The 16361-nt window shown below is 34.3% G+C and overlaps 2 protein-coding genes across 2 annotated transcripts; both read right to left on the bottom strand.

Annotated features, from left to right (window-relative positions):
* Window positions 1–2996: 2996 nt before the first annotated feature.
* On the bottom strand, window positions 2997–5956 carry LOC145119990 (autophagy-related protein 8f). Its single transcript, XM_079055776.1, has 6 exons — window positions 5842–5956; window positions 5255–5297; window positions 5116–5171; window positions 4486–4538; window positions 3851–3969; window positions 2997–3405 (listed from the first exon to the last, which is right to left on the bottom strand). The coding sequence occupies exons 2-6, from the start codon at window positions 5289–5291 to the stop codon at window positions 3311–3313; spliced, it is 360 nt and encodes a 119-aa protein (XP_078911902.1). The 5' UTR covers window positions 5292–5297; window positions 5842–5956; the 3' UTR covers window positions 2997–3310.
* Window positions 5957–13741: 7785 nt separating this feature from the next.
* LOC145121304 (uncharacterized) lies at window positions 13742–15307 on the bottom strand. The gene has a single exon (XM_079057073.1). It carries the CDS (start codon window positions 15305–15307, stop codon window positions 13742–13744), a length of 1566 nt encoding a protein of 521 aa, XP_078913199.1.
* Between the last annotated feature and the right edge of the window lie 1054 nt (window positions 15308–16361).

The raw sequence follows: 16361 nt of genomic DNA, 5'->3' as shown, positions 1-16361 counted from the left end.
AGCAATTATATGAAAGACCATGATCCGGTCCCTATCGGTTGTATAGAAGACCAGGATCTGGACCTTGGCATTTGTATGGAAGACCAGGATATGACCCCTGACAATAATATGAAAGACCAGGCTCTGGCCGCTGACAGTTGTATAAAAGACCGAGATCTAGCCCCTAACAATTATATGAAAGACCAGGATCCGGTCTCTAGCAGTTGTATGGAAGACCAGGATCTGGACCTTGGCAACTGTATGGAAGACCAGGATCTGACCCCCAAAAGTTGTATGTAAGATCAGGATTTGGCCATCGACATTGCAAAAAAGACAATGATTTGGCTCATGGAAAGATGTAAGACTATGATTTGGCCCATAACATTCACTCGGGGTTGGAGTAGACCCATTATTTCATGTATGTTTGTTATGTATGTTTATGTGGATATGAGATTTGGCTGTTCGGTGCTAGAGTCGAACTCTTGTGTGGATGCATTGTATGTATGGTGGAATATGTGGTATACTAGGGAACTCACCAAGCTTTATGCTTATAGTTGTGGATTAAACATTTTGCAGATCTTTCCGTGAGAAGAGCTCAACAGGACTGTACACGTGCATCGAAAATGTTTGTTTCTATAGTTTTGTAAATTAACTCTCATAATGTATCGTTTCAATCAAGAAAAATTTACTAAATGGTTTTTGAAGCAAAGGTTTAAATGGTTATTCTTTTTTAAAAATGAAAAATATCTTTGTAATTTTTGTGACGTTACAAGTATTATATACAAAATAGATTATATATGTATATTCACAAGTGATTATACAATCCACTTAGAAAATAGTGTTTAACCAGATATGATTATTATGAAAAAAATGGAATATGATATGACAAAATAGTTGATTAATCATATGAATAAATCCACCCGAACACCTTAATACTCTTAATAGCATCTATAAGGTTCGTATTCTTTTCCAACTAATCCAACTTTTAATACCAATTCTAATACCTAGTTATGATTCCAGCCATAACTAAAGTGTTATGTCGATTTCTAATTCACCAATGAAAGTGTAAAGTCATAAATACTTTGATTCATGGTTATTGTTACCAAAATTACATGAGTTATCATTGTATAAAAAATAAAATCATTTTCCATGTTTGAATCGAGTTGTTTTTAAACCTCTCATTTATTATGATGGTGTCTTTTCCATTAGACTTGTTAATTTCACTCGAAACTTCAAAGATGAATTATGGAATCATAACAATAACCAACAAACAATCATTAATTACTTAAGTTAACCTGCAATCATTATCAAACTCCATAACTCGTGTATAACTCATTAGAGCATATGTATAACTCAAACATGAAATTAGAGCTTGAAATGTCCAATTCCACCATCAAAACTCCATCAAACAACTTATTGGACAAAATGTTGACGAAATAATGTGCGAATGAAAAATAAAATGTTAGATTTTGGGTCTAAGAATATCAATAAACTTGGATAATTCAAGAAGATTTTGGGTCTAAGAATATCAATATAAACTTGGATAATTCAAGAATCGTGATTGCAATCATTTTTCAAAATTTATGATTTCAACCCTATTGCATGGGGTATCACAAAATCTGATTTGGGATAATCCATTAATGACAATTTAGAAGTCATACCACTTCCAAATTCAAAACATAGAAAGGTATCTTGTTGTTTTGTGTTTTTTTTAGAGAAAAATAGATTTACATAATCAATTACGAGTGTCACTGCCAAGGGCTCTGCCCCTTGGAACCATGTACCCAGGGGCGTTGTCCTCGGACCCCTGTATTCCTAAGTTTACATTTATCACTCCGAGTGTGCACCCTGCACCTCTAACCTCAAATAGTAAACCGAACTCAGTTTGTGTCGATAGTAAATATAATTACACTAAATCACCAATATAAACCACTAGAATCTAATTTGGATTAATAGGAACATAAGGAAATTCATATTTATGAATCATAGGGTTAAAAAACCCACTACCATCCAAATCCCCATAAAATCCCCATAAGTATCTATGGAATGGATGTTGCATGTAGATTGAATCTAAAAGGAGAATAGAGCTTAGAAATCACATAGAACCCTAGGTTAATCAAAAATTTAGGATTTAACAATAAAACCAAACCTAACTTAAAATTTATAGGAGGTAATTAAGAATTATACCTTCAATTCACTAAGAGACGATGACGAGATGCTTAGATCTTCATTAGGACTCCGATTATACTTCAATTCTTCAAAATCGTCCCTATATAGGTTCTCCCCATGCTAATGACATTCCAAATAAGAGAATGAAGAAGACACTAGCTTTTATACTTATCTAGTTACACATGAGTTTCTAGTTTTGCACAAAAACCACCATAAGACTATACATTTCACAGAACCCTATGGAAATTCATAATCGGTCCTTCACCACCAATATACAAACATTCAAATCCTAAATTTATAACACAAAAAGAAATAGAAAAAGAAAATGGAATTCAGTTTTGTTCTTGTTTCCACGAATAAAATTCATGAAAATTTTCAGTTTATTAACATATTGTATTTTTCTTTAAATAAAAATAGGAACCAAAAGCGACAAGTATCGAACCAATCTATGGCTTAATTTTCCAAACATCATGATTGACCATTATTTGTTTTTTATAAAATGAAGGGAAAATATCATAAAATAGCAATATAGTTTCTCTTTTTTATCAATATATACAATATACTTATTTTCAATCCATAATAATAGTAATATAATTACATGTTTGTACAGATAAAGCAACATATTTACATTTTTTTTTATTTCCGATAATAGAAACATGTAAGCCCATAATGGAGTCATACCTTCAATTCTTTACACCCAATAGCAACCTACTTACAATTACTTACCCATAAGAGCAACGTACTTAGATTTCTTTTCCAATAACATAAATATACAAAATGAAACTTGTAAGCATTTTAAACGTTTATAATCAGTAAAGAAATATAAATATAATCAGTATTACATGAAATAGAATATAACTAAGTTCCTATTATGGATAAAAGATGAAGTACATTGTACATATTGATAGCAAGAAGAAAGTACATAGCTATTTTCTGCAATTTACCCTTATAACAAACAACTACTCATTATTTCCTTCGGTCTCAATCAGAATACAGAAACATCCATGAAAATTAAATATAAAGATTCATGAATAAAAACAAAGGGTAAATGATTATATACAATTCTCCAATTATATGATTGTAGTCAAATTCTTGATAAAAGAACAAGATTCCAAGAAAATATAATCCATTATTGGAAAATGTGATGAAAACATATAAAATGTCAATCGTCTCCAAACGTGTTCTCTCCACTGTAGGTAACATACAAGAAACCATCATCGTCCTTCTTTTCTTCATATATCGCGGACATAATTGCCCCTGAAAAAGAAACACCACAAAAGTATTACCCATTTGCCCTTTTTAGTCCTGAAAGTTCTAAAAAGGATGAGTTTGCCACTAAACTTAATAATTTGGTTTTATTACACCATTGTGACTTGATATATATATATATATATATATATATATATATATATATATATATATATATATATATAGCAGGTAAAAAGTAAAACGGTTTTGTTGCCTATGTGGCGTCTATGTCCACATGGTGCTGACGGCTGACATGGCATCCATGTTGACTATTTGTTTAAAATTTTCATTTTGGAAATTTTAATTTTGGAAAACATAACTTTAATTTTAGTTTATATTCCATTTTAATCGGTGGGTATCCTTCATTTTAAAATAAATACAAAACATCAAGTTCAGTGAGAATTTCACTCATTTTAGAAGTTTGATGAGTAAAAGGGTAAAATGGTAAAATTACCTGTTGGGGGCAGGGCATTGTCAACAAAGATGAATATGGCCTTCTCAGCACTCAGTTTAATCCTTTTACGTATCACATAAACAAATTGACCAACAGTCAAATCAGCTGGAACAAGGTACCTGCAATTTTTAATTTCATGTTAAACAATTTTCAACTTCACTGAAAAGACCATTTTACCCCTAATGAAACTGTCATATTCATTGCAAGAATTGTAATAACTAATAAAAGGTTTGTTTAACCAGTCAACTTTCAATTTTGTCCCATTGATGTGAAATTTTGTATATTTTTGTTCCATTGTTATGACTTAAGAGATTTTGCAATTTTTTTTTTGTTGATGTGGTGATGATGCGGACATATGACGTGGCAAGTTTATTGAGACAGTTTCATTTAAATAGTAACCAAGTTTTAGTTTTTGTTCCAAAGTTAAAACATTAGAGGACAATGTCATTACCAATTTGGATGCTTTATTCAGTCTATAAAAGAAACAGACTTTATGTATGCAACACTTTAAAAAGAAACACACGAAAGATTGTTGTTATTGTTATTGGTTCACATCTCTTGAGTAAATTTATTAAAAAATAATAGTAATAATAATAAAAAGTAAGGTAGGAAGAGTTATAGAGCAGATTACTTACTTTTTCTTATCGATGTTAGGAACATCACTTCTCTCCCCTTTCTCCACAATCACCTTCAAAATAACCAAATTCAAGAAGCTTATTTTGAAACCATATAACATAACAAATAGTCAAATACTAATACAAAAAGATTTTTTAAAGAATTATACTTGTTCCAAACTATGAAAGTGATAAGACCTGTTATTCGAGACACAGGGATTCTCCTAAAACAGAGTAAAACTCTATAATTCTTATTCCATAATAATACAAAAAAGTCATAACAAAACCCTATATATAAGTGTGAATAGATAATCCTACCCTAAATTAAAAGATATCCTAATTTTAAATAAAGATAACTACTAATTTGAAATAATAATAAAGGGATAATTATCGGAGACGTATCAGAAAGTTACAACTTTTATGGCACAAATGTTAAGGACAGAGTCGAAAATGAACAAATTTACTAAACTCCCCTCGAACTAAAGGAGGTTTTTAACTGTAGGTAAGGGAACCTGAAGTTAGAATCTTCTCAAGTACTTGTTACTAGAAGAAAAAAGATAAGGGTAAACAAGTCTTTTCATGCCAAATACAAAAATAAGTCGTCTATATAAACATGATATATCATATATCTAGAGAAAGATTAATACTTACAGGAATCCTATCAGGGTATTTCTCTCTAATTCTAGCAGCCTCTGCTCTCCTTTTTTCTGAAATAAATATCAAGATTTATCAATAAATTCAAACGGATTATAGATCAGAAATATTCATACAGTAAAAGCTAAACACTTACCAAGATCATGTTCTTGCTTGAATAAACTCTTTGCCATTTCACTCTATTCAAAGATAAATGAAGGATTTTAGAGAAAAAAAAAACAATCTACAATAATGATAGCTCATTCTACAATGCAATAACAAGTAGCACACTTCAAAAAGTCAATAACACTTTCTTAGTTTGATGATCAATAGAGAAATCATTTGATCACATATCGACATTTCTGAAAGTCAAAATTAACTCTAATTTAGGGTAAAATTTGAATAAAGTTCATATCCACAGTTAATGAAACCAATAAAGTGATCAGAATGGGCATTAATCATTATACTTTTTATCACCAAAATCCAAATATACGTACAATATTGTAAACCAAAGCAGTCCCTAAAAGAAAAAATATAATTTTAAGCCATCAAGTTCAACATCTTCAACATCAAGAATCGTCAGTCTGATAAAACTACAATAAACTTGATAGAAATCGAAACAAACCCAAGCAAAATTACTCGAACTTTCCTCAAGATCATCGCAGCAAGAACATAAAATTAGCCAAACGAAATCAAAGAAGCGATATTTAAAGAAACTTTGTAACAGAATATGCGGAAACTTACATCTTCGAAAAAATCAGAGACGAAAGTTGATTGAGGGTATGAATTGATTTTTGATGATAATAAAACTACTATGACTTTTTGTTTTGTACTCCGACGAAGTGTGTGCTTTTGGAAAAAAAAAATAGTCAAGGGCTTACATATTTGTATTTTAGTGGATCCTTTAGGGCTTTTTTTCAAGGAAAAATAAAGCTTTTCTTATTTAAGTTTTCATAGATATGATATGACTCAATAATTGGGGTGAAAACGGGTCTAAACTCGACCCAAATGAACCCAACACCTAAAAAGTGTCTCTAGAACCGGAAATGTAAAATTGGATAAGTGGAACCGGGTTTCAGGTTTTAGAACCAAAAAACCGAAAACTTTTGGTACTTTCAACGTGTATAGTTATAATTAGGGACTCTTTTGTCATACTTTTGTAATCATGAGTTGTTTTGGTACTTCTATTTTAAGTGGTAGAGTAGATTTTTTTTTATTCTTGGTGTAAAAAACTACGATATTAGAAGGGTTTTTTTTCTTCCTGAATTCAATCCAACGAGAGTCCAAGTCGCATGGATGTTTTTTTATTTAAGGTCTTTAAACTACTCAGTTTGATTCCCTTTATCCGTTTTAACCATACCCATTAAACTCGGACCCACTATACCCGATATCTGATACATGTTTTAAGCTTAAGGTGATACTCGGTACCCGAACTAGTTTAACATATATCGGTTCTAACCGCTTCGGTTCCAGGGTTTACGAGTTTGAAGCTCATCCCTACTAAAAAATGTCTCTTTCGGATGATTAAATTGTTAAATAATTATGCAAAATGTTATTATTGTAAAATCTCAAAAATCACGATAAAATTTTTTATTTTCAAATCAAGGAAACCATTGTTTTCAAACAAGACCCATAACAAAACCAAGTATAAAATACAAATATCTCCAAGATCAATATATCATAAGTTCCAAAAACATGTCATCGGAGGATGTGTACGATCACGGCTTCACCTTGTCACGGTCATCAGAAGTACCTGAAACAATAAACTGAATAAGTCAAAGCTTAGTGAGTTCCCCCAAAGTACCACCACACAACATATAACATATACAATAATGCATGCGGGACCACTCAGTCATCGGACTGGAATACCATCGGGTCTACACCATCGGGCTGGATTACCCCCAGCCCAATTAGTCATCGGACTGGAATGCCAACATGTAACGGGTCCATTCAGTCATCGGACTGGAATACCCCTGGGTCCACATCTATCAGGATGAATTACCCCCGGTCTTTTGGCTCACACATATAGCAATAAAGCCTCAACCCAAAACATACTATGTCGACATAAACAACAGATAAACATATAACCAATCAGCAGGCAAAACAGGTAGATCTACAGATCACTAACGCATAGCAACATCCTATATACCAGGATTCAGATCTAACAGATCACTACAGCATAACAACATCCTATGTACCATGATACAGATCTAACAGATCACTACAGTATAACAACATCTTATATACTAGGATACAGATATAATAGGTCACATAGCAACATCCAATATACCAGGATACAGATAACCTAGTGGTCCGACATTGGTGCCTTCGACCCACAAGTACAGTGAGTAAAACTTTCCTCTCAGTCTGAAAAGATAGTTGAACATGACCCTGCTATGAATATCAGTTCAACCGGTCACATATTCATGAAAAATGACCAAACTCAACTACAATTCAAAATACCCCTAGGTCAAAATTGGGTCAAAGTTGAAAGTAAAAAAAAAATCAGCTGAGTACGCCCAACGTAATCAGCTTGTACACTCAACGTACACAAGGCTTGACCAAAGTCTGGATGTTGACCACGTACGTACGTCGTACTCCAACGTACGTGCCAGCCAGCCACACTTTCGATTAAGAGCTTAATCCTTTAAGCCCTTTTGTCTAAAATTCAAATCTAGTCCTCAAATGATGTCCTTAATCATACAGTTTCCAACTTTTTGAGCTTGCATGGCTATAAGGTGCTCAATACCAAAAACTCTAACTTCTTAACTCATTAAGACATCCTAGTCCATGCATGGGGGAAAACTAAGGACCAAGATTATATTTTTATGGCTCTAAACACTCCAAAATGCCTGAAAGGACAACTCAAACGAATTAGAGTAACCCATACTCAAATGCATCAAGCTTATAGGACCAAAATGAACACAATCCACGACTAATCAAGATCTAGGCAAAACTTCATCAAGATCAGAACTTTTTACCTCCAAGTAGTGCCAAATGATGATGTGTTTCTGGATCCAAAGTGTTTCACTCTTCTAAGATGGTCTCCCCTTCCTTCTTCCTCCTTCAAGATCACCAAAATACACACTCAAGGCTCAAAGATGCTCCAAAAAATGGATTAGGGTTTGCAGGGTCAAATATGAGGCTGGAGGCTGATGAATGAAGGGATCCTTGAGAGTTAAGGATGAATACATAGTGCACGAACCCTAAATATTCGGGTTTTAGGTCCAGGCTACGTACGCCCGGTGTACGCTTGGGTACGCCTAACGTACGCAAACAACTCCCAAAAATTACAAAAATGCCATGCGGGACCAATTTTTGCAAACAATATTCATGCCAAAGGTCAAAATATGAAATACCTGGAAATCGAGATGTTACAATTATAATGTTGTACACTAACTCCATCATGATCCGGATGTTGAATGGTCCGCACCATAAAACCAAAATTTCTTTTGGTCTTAAATTTTCTTCGGTTATCTTTGGTAAAATTGAAACTCTTGAATTTTGTATGGTTTGTGAACTCTTTATGGTCTCAAAATTTTTCCTAATTTATCGAAACTTTCAATACAAATAATATTATAACAACTAAGTTTCCACTCTTTCATTCAAACTGTTTGAATTTGCTAAACAGTATATTGATTTTGCGAACATTTAACTGTTTCACAAAATGTTCTCACTAACGGTCCCTATGGTTTGGAGTAATCTGCGTGCTTAGTTCCTAACAAACTATTTTAACTCGGAAGGTCCCTATAATATGTTTTGTTGTGCGATTGGTCCCTACCAAAGATAAAAAGACTATATTGCCCATGTATATTTCCTTTCTAATTAATTTAATGTTTATTGTCTATTTATTTATTAAATTAATTGTTTGATAAACAGATGGGCCCCACCCACCCACCCATCCCATCGCATCTTCTTCCTTTGCGGTTGCAGCTATAGCAGATGGCTCTTTCATTTTCTCCGATAATACCTATTACCATGTATAAAGAAACTAGATAATATCAAAATAATGTCCTTGAGACATGTAAATAAAGCAGTCATGTAAAAATTCAATAACTTGAAACCATAAATACAATCCTTGAGAGCAAATCCGACAAACTTGAATCAACCCAAATACCAACAATTCAAGAACAGTTTTTTTTTTTAAAACTTGAGTAAATAGTTTAATTTTGGAAGTTGCAATCATATATTTTAATTGTCATCGTACAACGAGTGAGATGGCAAACGGGCAACAAGCTGTGCCGCTAAGCCTTTTTAAATGGTAAAGCTAATTCTTTTAAAGACTACATCCGAAGATCTAGGGGATATAACATTACTATGCATGATTCGTTGTACTCTTTTAAGAAGCTCTACCGCATCTGGTGCGAGGAAACCAAACGTATCAAATGCAAATGGTATGAACACGTGTTGATTTTCCATGCACGATTTCTCATGTTTGGTGACTTTGCCTGTAGCTGCTTTTAAAGCAGCATGTCCCGCCGTGAAACCCCCAGCCCTCAGGCCCACGAGAGGGGATACCCCTGTAAGATCCACACATGTGTGTTTCCCTCCGACCCATCCAAAAATCAAATTGTCAGCCGGTCTAAGGGTTGACCTTCCTTCTGTCGGGTCAGTAAAGAAATTAACAGGTGCCTCTTTCTTAGCGGAAACCCCGGCACGCTTAAATATGTCAAACAAAACATCCCTAACCATATTGTGCCTGTATTTGAACCCCGGGAGTTCTTTACAGTGAACTTCATGCTCTCCAAAAGAGTCCAAACATACCTTGCGACACACAGGACATATCTCGTCAGCTGGGAATATGGGAATCATGAGTCGATATTTGAGAATAGTACGATACTTCACGGGAGACATGTGTTGGCCAAGCCCATCTATAGGGATAGCCAGAAGAAAATCTTGAGCATGTGGTGCACGTAAGCACTGGAAAACCGCTTTCTTCCGAGTCGTCATGTCGAGATGCACTTCCATATCTTGGACAATTTTACGAAAAAGGGAACTCGCCAGTGTATTCTGGGATTTAGGGGGGGGGGGGGGCGGTGTCTTTAGTAGTAAAATTGTTAAGGTCAAAATCTGGAAGCTTGTTGCGAAGGGATGCCAAGGCACAATCATAATCATGAGAGAAGTAATCAAAGCAAAGTTTGAGCAAATTTAGTCCTGCGACCTCTAGAAATCCACAATACACAAATAAATAAATAAATAAATAAAACTCTCATCTGCATTTGATTTCTTTTTCCACCTTCACTAAATCTAGATCTTTTCACCTTTAAAATCCCAAAGTTGTAACTCAGATTAAGAACACATATGAATATGAGAAACTAAAGCTACTCACAAACCCAAAAAGAAGATGGATTCAAGAAAATCAATCGGTATAAAAATCAAAGCCCCAAAATCATACTTTTCACCTCCTTTAGAATTCTATTCTTCGAGTCCCTGTTCGTCGTAAATATCCAGGTCGTAGTGGCTTGACATGGTTTCCAGCGACCTACAAATTTGAAACAGATCCACCCTCTCCATCTTTCACCAACGATCTAGAAATCTGAAACGGATCTAGATCTGATAATCTAGAAATCTGAAACAAAAGCATGATAAATCGAAATGTCCTTCATCCAACCACACCATAGATCTCCAATCCTAGCAGGGAGAAATCGAGATGGAAGGATCAACACAAAAAAAATGATTTTTTCAATGGGGTTTTCATGTGTGTTTAGGTTATAGGTGATAGATGAGAAAAGGGATGATCAAAATTTGGAACAAAGGATGAGGGTGACGGTATGGCTGGTGACCTTCCAAGTTGTAGTGATGGCGGCATGTGGATGGCGGTAATGGAGGACCGTCGTGGATTGAAGAGAGTAAGAAGAGTTAGATAGAGAAACAGAAACGTGGGTTTGGGTTTTGGTTTGAACGGAGAGAAAAGGGAAGGGGTAGAAGGTTGTATGGACCCCCAAAGCTAATTCTATTTTTTTTTATTTTAATAATAAGTAATAGATAATAATAATAAAAAGATAAAAAAAAATATCATTAAGAGCAATATAGTCAATTCAAATCGGTAAGGGACTAAAGACGCAATAAAAATATATTATAGGGTCCTTCCGAGTTAAAAAGGTTTGTTAGGAACCAAGCCGCAGATTACCCCAAACCACAGGGACCATTCCCCAAAATCGATGTTTCTATCGCAAGCTCACAAGACAACTTTTATTCGGATGGAGTTGAGGAAAACGATATTGTAAAGGAGACTTGCCAATCCATATATCCTCCCATAACTTAGATAAATTTTCATTACCAATTGTTTAGTGAAAGTGAGAAAAAAAAATCAATACTTTTAGAGAAAAGATTAACAAAGGATGATATACTAAACACCAAGTAGAGCAAATCGATCTAAGGCCTACATTGTTACCATGAAAAGCCTTATAACCAAAGACTAGAGAGAGAATTAGGTACCATGAAAAGCCTTATAACCAAAGACTAGAGAGAGAATTAGGCTCTGTATGCGATCTTTATTCTGAACACATTGCAATATTAAATGTGAATAAAATGCAAACCCGTAAACCAACCTCTTTCTTTTGAAGCTATGATTTTATTCTGCTTGAATCAAACAAAAAATCAAGTTTTGTTTGTCACAATGATAATAGTTGTAGTATAGTTTACAGTTTCACAAACCAACACTCTTTCACGAAACCCATCATTTTTCACAAATCACAAAAGCTTGTTCGCCATGTACATAATACATAGTAATTTTGTTATAAATATTGGAGATTGGTTATTATGTTAATACAATTATACAAACCTCCATTTTTGTCATTTATGTGATTAGCCTTTTTATAAATATATAAATGTAAGAAATGTAAGAAATATAAAATTGCAAGACTTGACATTTCTTGTGAGTACTAGGCACCAATATAAGGGTTGTTTGATATGTTTGTTAGTGGGTCTAGTAAGATGCTAGATTTGACTCGGTCATATTCAAACTCTTTGATATCACACTTGGAAGCCCCTGACTCAGTCAGATTTAAACTGTTTGATAAGATTCAAACTGTTTAGAATTGTGTGACCGAGGCAGATATTAGGGGTGAGCATGGTACGGTTCGGTGCGGTTTTTGGCTAAAACCGAACCGAAAACCGCAACTTCGGTTTTTTGAAGTTTAGAAACCGCACCGTTCGGTTTTTATGCAGTTCGGTTTTTGCGGTTTTTTCTGGTTTTTTGCGGTTCGGTTTTTTCTTTACGGTTTTTTGTCAGTTTTTTTATTTGGTTTTTGTTTTACCTTTTTACTAAAACTCAGGTAACTCAATGAGTTACTTAGACTTGGATGAGAAGTGTTTATCAAATAACATAACCACTCATCCAACATGATTCTAATGCTTGAATATAATACGTGTTAAATATAATATTTGTTTCATAGATATAATATCAATTAATGTATTTATAAAAATGATACTATAATCACTAGTACTCTTAATATTAAAATGTTAAAAAATATAATAAACATTATTTGTTCTAGTAAATATCACTATGCTTAAAAATATACAATCATCCTTTGATAAGATATATATTTATATTTATAGAAATTTTAATTGTCATGAGTTCTTCGTTCTTACGAATATCAACACCTAATATATATATATATATATATATATATATATATATATATATATATATATATATATATATATATATTAAGGTTTTAAAATACGGAATCGGGCCTCGAGGCGTTTACCCCTCGCCTCACGAGGCGTAAGCCTCGAGGCGGAATAAAATAATAATAATAATATATTATATTAATCATAAAAAACATACTAAAGTCCAATTTCAAACATAAAAGTCTTACTTAATGTCATCATCCCAAAAATAAAAACATACTAAAATTCATAATAGTCTTCAAATCATGCCAAATTAGTAAAAACAAAAGCATAATAGTCTTCAAATCAAGCCAAATCAACAAAAACCAAGGTCATCATCATCTTCCATTTGACCATCGAGCTCATCATCTTCATCAACCAGATTTAGTTGAACACCTTTCCTCCTTTTTGAACTAGAACTCGCACTTGTTCCAACGTCTGTTGCAACTTCATCGGTTCCAACTTCTTCACTATTCTCATCATCTTCGATACTTGGGTCAGCTAACCATTCATCATCAGATGGCAATTCCTCAACAATTAAGGGATCATCACTCCTAGCTTCTTCTTTGAGACAAACTTTCTCTTCAACTTCTTGTTGTGCATAATGTACACCAAGCTATTCATTTTACTCGTAGTCAACTGGTTCCTTCTCTTTGTGTGTACTTGATTAAATGTACTCCAATTCCTTTCGCAAGCTGAAGCGGAACAAGTTAGACCCAATATTTTTGTTGCAAACATCATGAGCTCGGGCACACTCTCTCCAAAGTTATCCCACCATTCAACTACATAAATAAACGAAAAACCAAATTCAAATTAGTCTAATATTTAATAATAATTGAAAAATGTATATATAATTATACTCCTAGTTTATACCCGGAGGCCGTTTAAGGTATGATGTTAAAGCCGCATTATATCCAAACAACCCTCTCTTGTACTTAAACTCATCGACCTGTGAATCAACCTTTTCATTAGTTTCTTGATCCAAGAGTCTTTCCATGCACCTATACAAACCCATTTTTATCTCGGGATGTCAGGAAACATCGGGACTCCACCTATAGCGCGGGTTCAAGAAATAAGTCGCTGCATGCAAGTCACGGTGCATTTGATTCTCCCATTTTTCATCAATAATGTCCCATATTTCCTTGTAAGAACCCACATCCCCATCAAAAATTTTGGCAATCTTTTCCTTGCATTTATCCATAGCACCATAAATATAAGTCATTGCCGGTTCTTTTTCACCATCAACAAGTCTCAAAACGTGAACCAGAGGCCTTGTGGTTTTCATTGAATAAACCACACTTGGCCAAAAATAAACTTCATCCATGACAATCTTCTTGACAGCTATTCCATCCGACTTCTTAGCCCAAGCACAATTTGACCACTCAGTTGAAACAAACATCTGTTGTAATGGTTGTTTCAACTCGTACATGCTTTCTAGTGTCAAAAATGCAGTGGCAAATCGGGTAGCAGCCGGCCGAAGAAGATTTTTCTTTGCAAACTTTCTTGCTAAGCTCAAAACCCACTGATGGTTATGAATAAAATTGCTTACTTTTTTAGCCTTAAGTAAAGCATTTTTGTTTTGTGGTAACCCTCCAATCTTCTCAAGCATCAAATCTATGCAATGAGCAGCACACGGAGTCCAATATAATTGTTTTCGCTTCTCCATCAACAAGGTACCAGCAGCTTTGTACGCGCTTGCATTATCTGTGATCACTTGAATGACAATATCTTCACCGATTTCCTCAATAACACCATCAAGTAGTTCAAACAACTTATGTGCATTTTTTATGCAATCTGACGCGTCAACAGTTTTCAAAAAAACTGTCCCATATTGATTGTTCGCAAGATAGTTGATCAAGCTTTTGTTTCTAATATCGGACCAGCCATCTGATAACAATGAAACTCCTATTTGCTTCCATGTAGCTTTTATGTCATCAACAAATGTAGTGGTTGTCTTGACTTCTTCTTTTAAAATCCAAGTGCCCAACTCGTGTGCTGAAGGAGGTTTTAAGTCACGACCATAATTGCCAATTGAACGCACCATATTTACAAAAGCCGGACTCGATGCAATATTAAATGGCATCCCATTCTCATAAAAGCATCGCCCAATATCCAAGCAAACTCTATTGCGGTGTTCTTTAGCCTTCCCTGGTGTCATCTTCTCAACCGCTATTGTCCCTTGGTCATCATCAAGTGGAATCTCCATATAATGGTCTATCGGGCCTCTAACACCCTTGGTGCTAACACTAGGACTAGAATTTGCACCCATAACATTGTCAATGCTATTGCTCATATGGTATGATCCATAACCCACATTTTCCTCAAAATTGTGTTGCTTAGCGAATTTCTGTTCTTGATATGCTTTTAGATATTGTTTCATTTCTTCCTTGACTATGTCGGGCACGTTTAAACAAGGTGCAACATCTTTTCGTGATCCAGCAAGATGTTCCTTCATTCGTTTTACCTCCCCTTTGACGACCTTGCTACAATAGTTACACTTGAGGTATTTGTAACCTTTTTTGGCACCCTCTCCAGGTACTTCTACCTCTTCACTATGTCCCCAAGCTGGATCATTTCGTGCTCCTTTAGAAGCCATTTTAAGTCCAAGACTTAATAAATAATATGCAATAAACTAATTGTACAAAAGCATTACAGGGAGAAACTACCAAACTGATAACACTGTGTTGTCTAATTCGAGTTGTGTAATTACCAAAATGAGAGTGTAATTACCAAAAGAACAGAAGACACAAACTCATGAAAACACAGTAAAGTGGATAGAGTTTCCGCTTTTTTTCTAACGTTTGATTTGAAGCAGTCAAGACTCAAGCAGCCTTCGAGAAGTCCAACTTCAATTTCAGCTTAGTACCTTCGGATTTTGATGCAGAAGTTGGGAACAACATCGATTTTTACTCACAAGTTGATGACCATGTTCGATTTTGCAAACACTTAATATGGGGGGGGGGGGGGGAGAATGACGAAAGCAATGACGTTTTGAATACATTAGTGAAGACACTTGTCCTTTCAATGTGGAAGGGATTATATTAATGTAAATATTGTGTCGGTAGAATTATTTGTATTTGTCGTTGTATAATTATTGTTTGTATGTGTCATAAAGTTAGTGTCGGTTAGAAATGAAATAAACTGTGTAACCCTCAATAGTCTAGGGGGCTATAATGTAAATATGTATGTCGTATTGCAATCAAACGATTGCAACTCAATTATGTAACCGGCTCTCTTGAGCCTATAAATAGGGCCTTTGCCCATATGAAATAAACAAGTTAAGTTTGAGTGTTTAAGACTTGAGTTGATCTCAAAGTTCTTCCTCTGTTGAAATAGTTGTTCTATTTCTGAATAACAGAGCCCTATCCAAACATATTCATATAATCATTCATATAATCTAAACAACCCATCGTCAATCCATCCCGACGCATCATTCAGGTATAATCTTATCCTAATCTTTTTATTAATTCCGTCATGTCGTTAATTTTGGTATCAGAGCTAAGTAACGTTCTTATTATTTTGAATATTCAATCTTTCGTTCATAAGAATATATGCATATGCAGCATCATAAACATGATAATCAATATTCATCGTTTTACATATCTGTTCATAAATATTCATATTCAAAAGTCATCGTTATTAAAAGTCAA

This window comes from Lactuca virosa, chromosome 6 (genome assembly GCF_052849685.1).
Source record: "Lactuca virosa cultivar CGN04683 chromosome 6, Lactuca_virosa_CGN04683_v6, whole genome shotgun sequence".
NCBI classification, from domain to species: domain Eukaryota; kingdom Viridiplantae; phylum Streptophyta; class Magnoliopsida; order Asterales; family Asteraceae; genus Lactuca; species Lactuca virosa.
The sequence above is the reverse complement of the archived record's forward strand: the minus strand, read 5'-3'. Positions and strand labels throughout refer to the sequence as shown.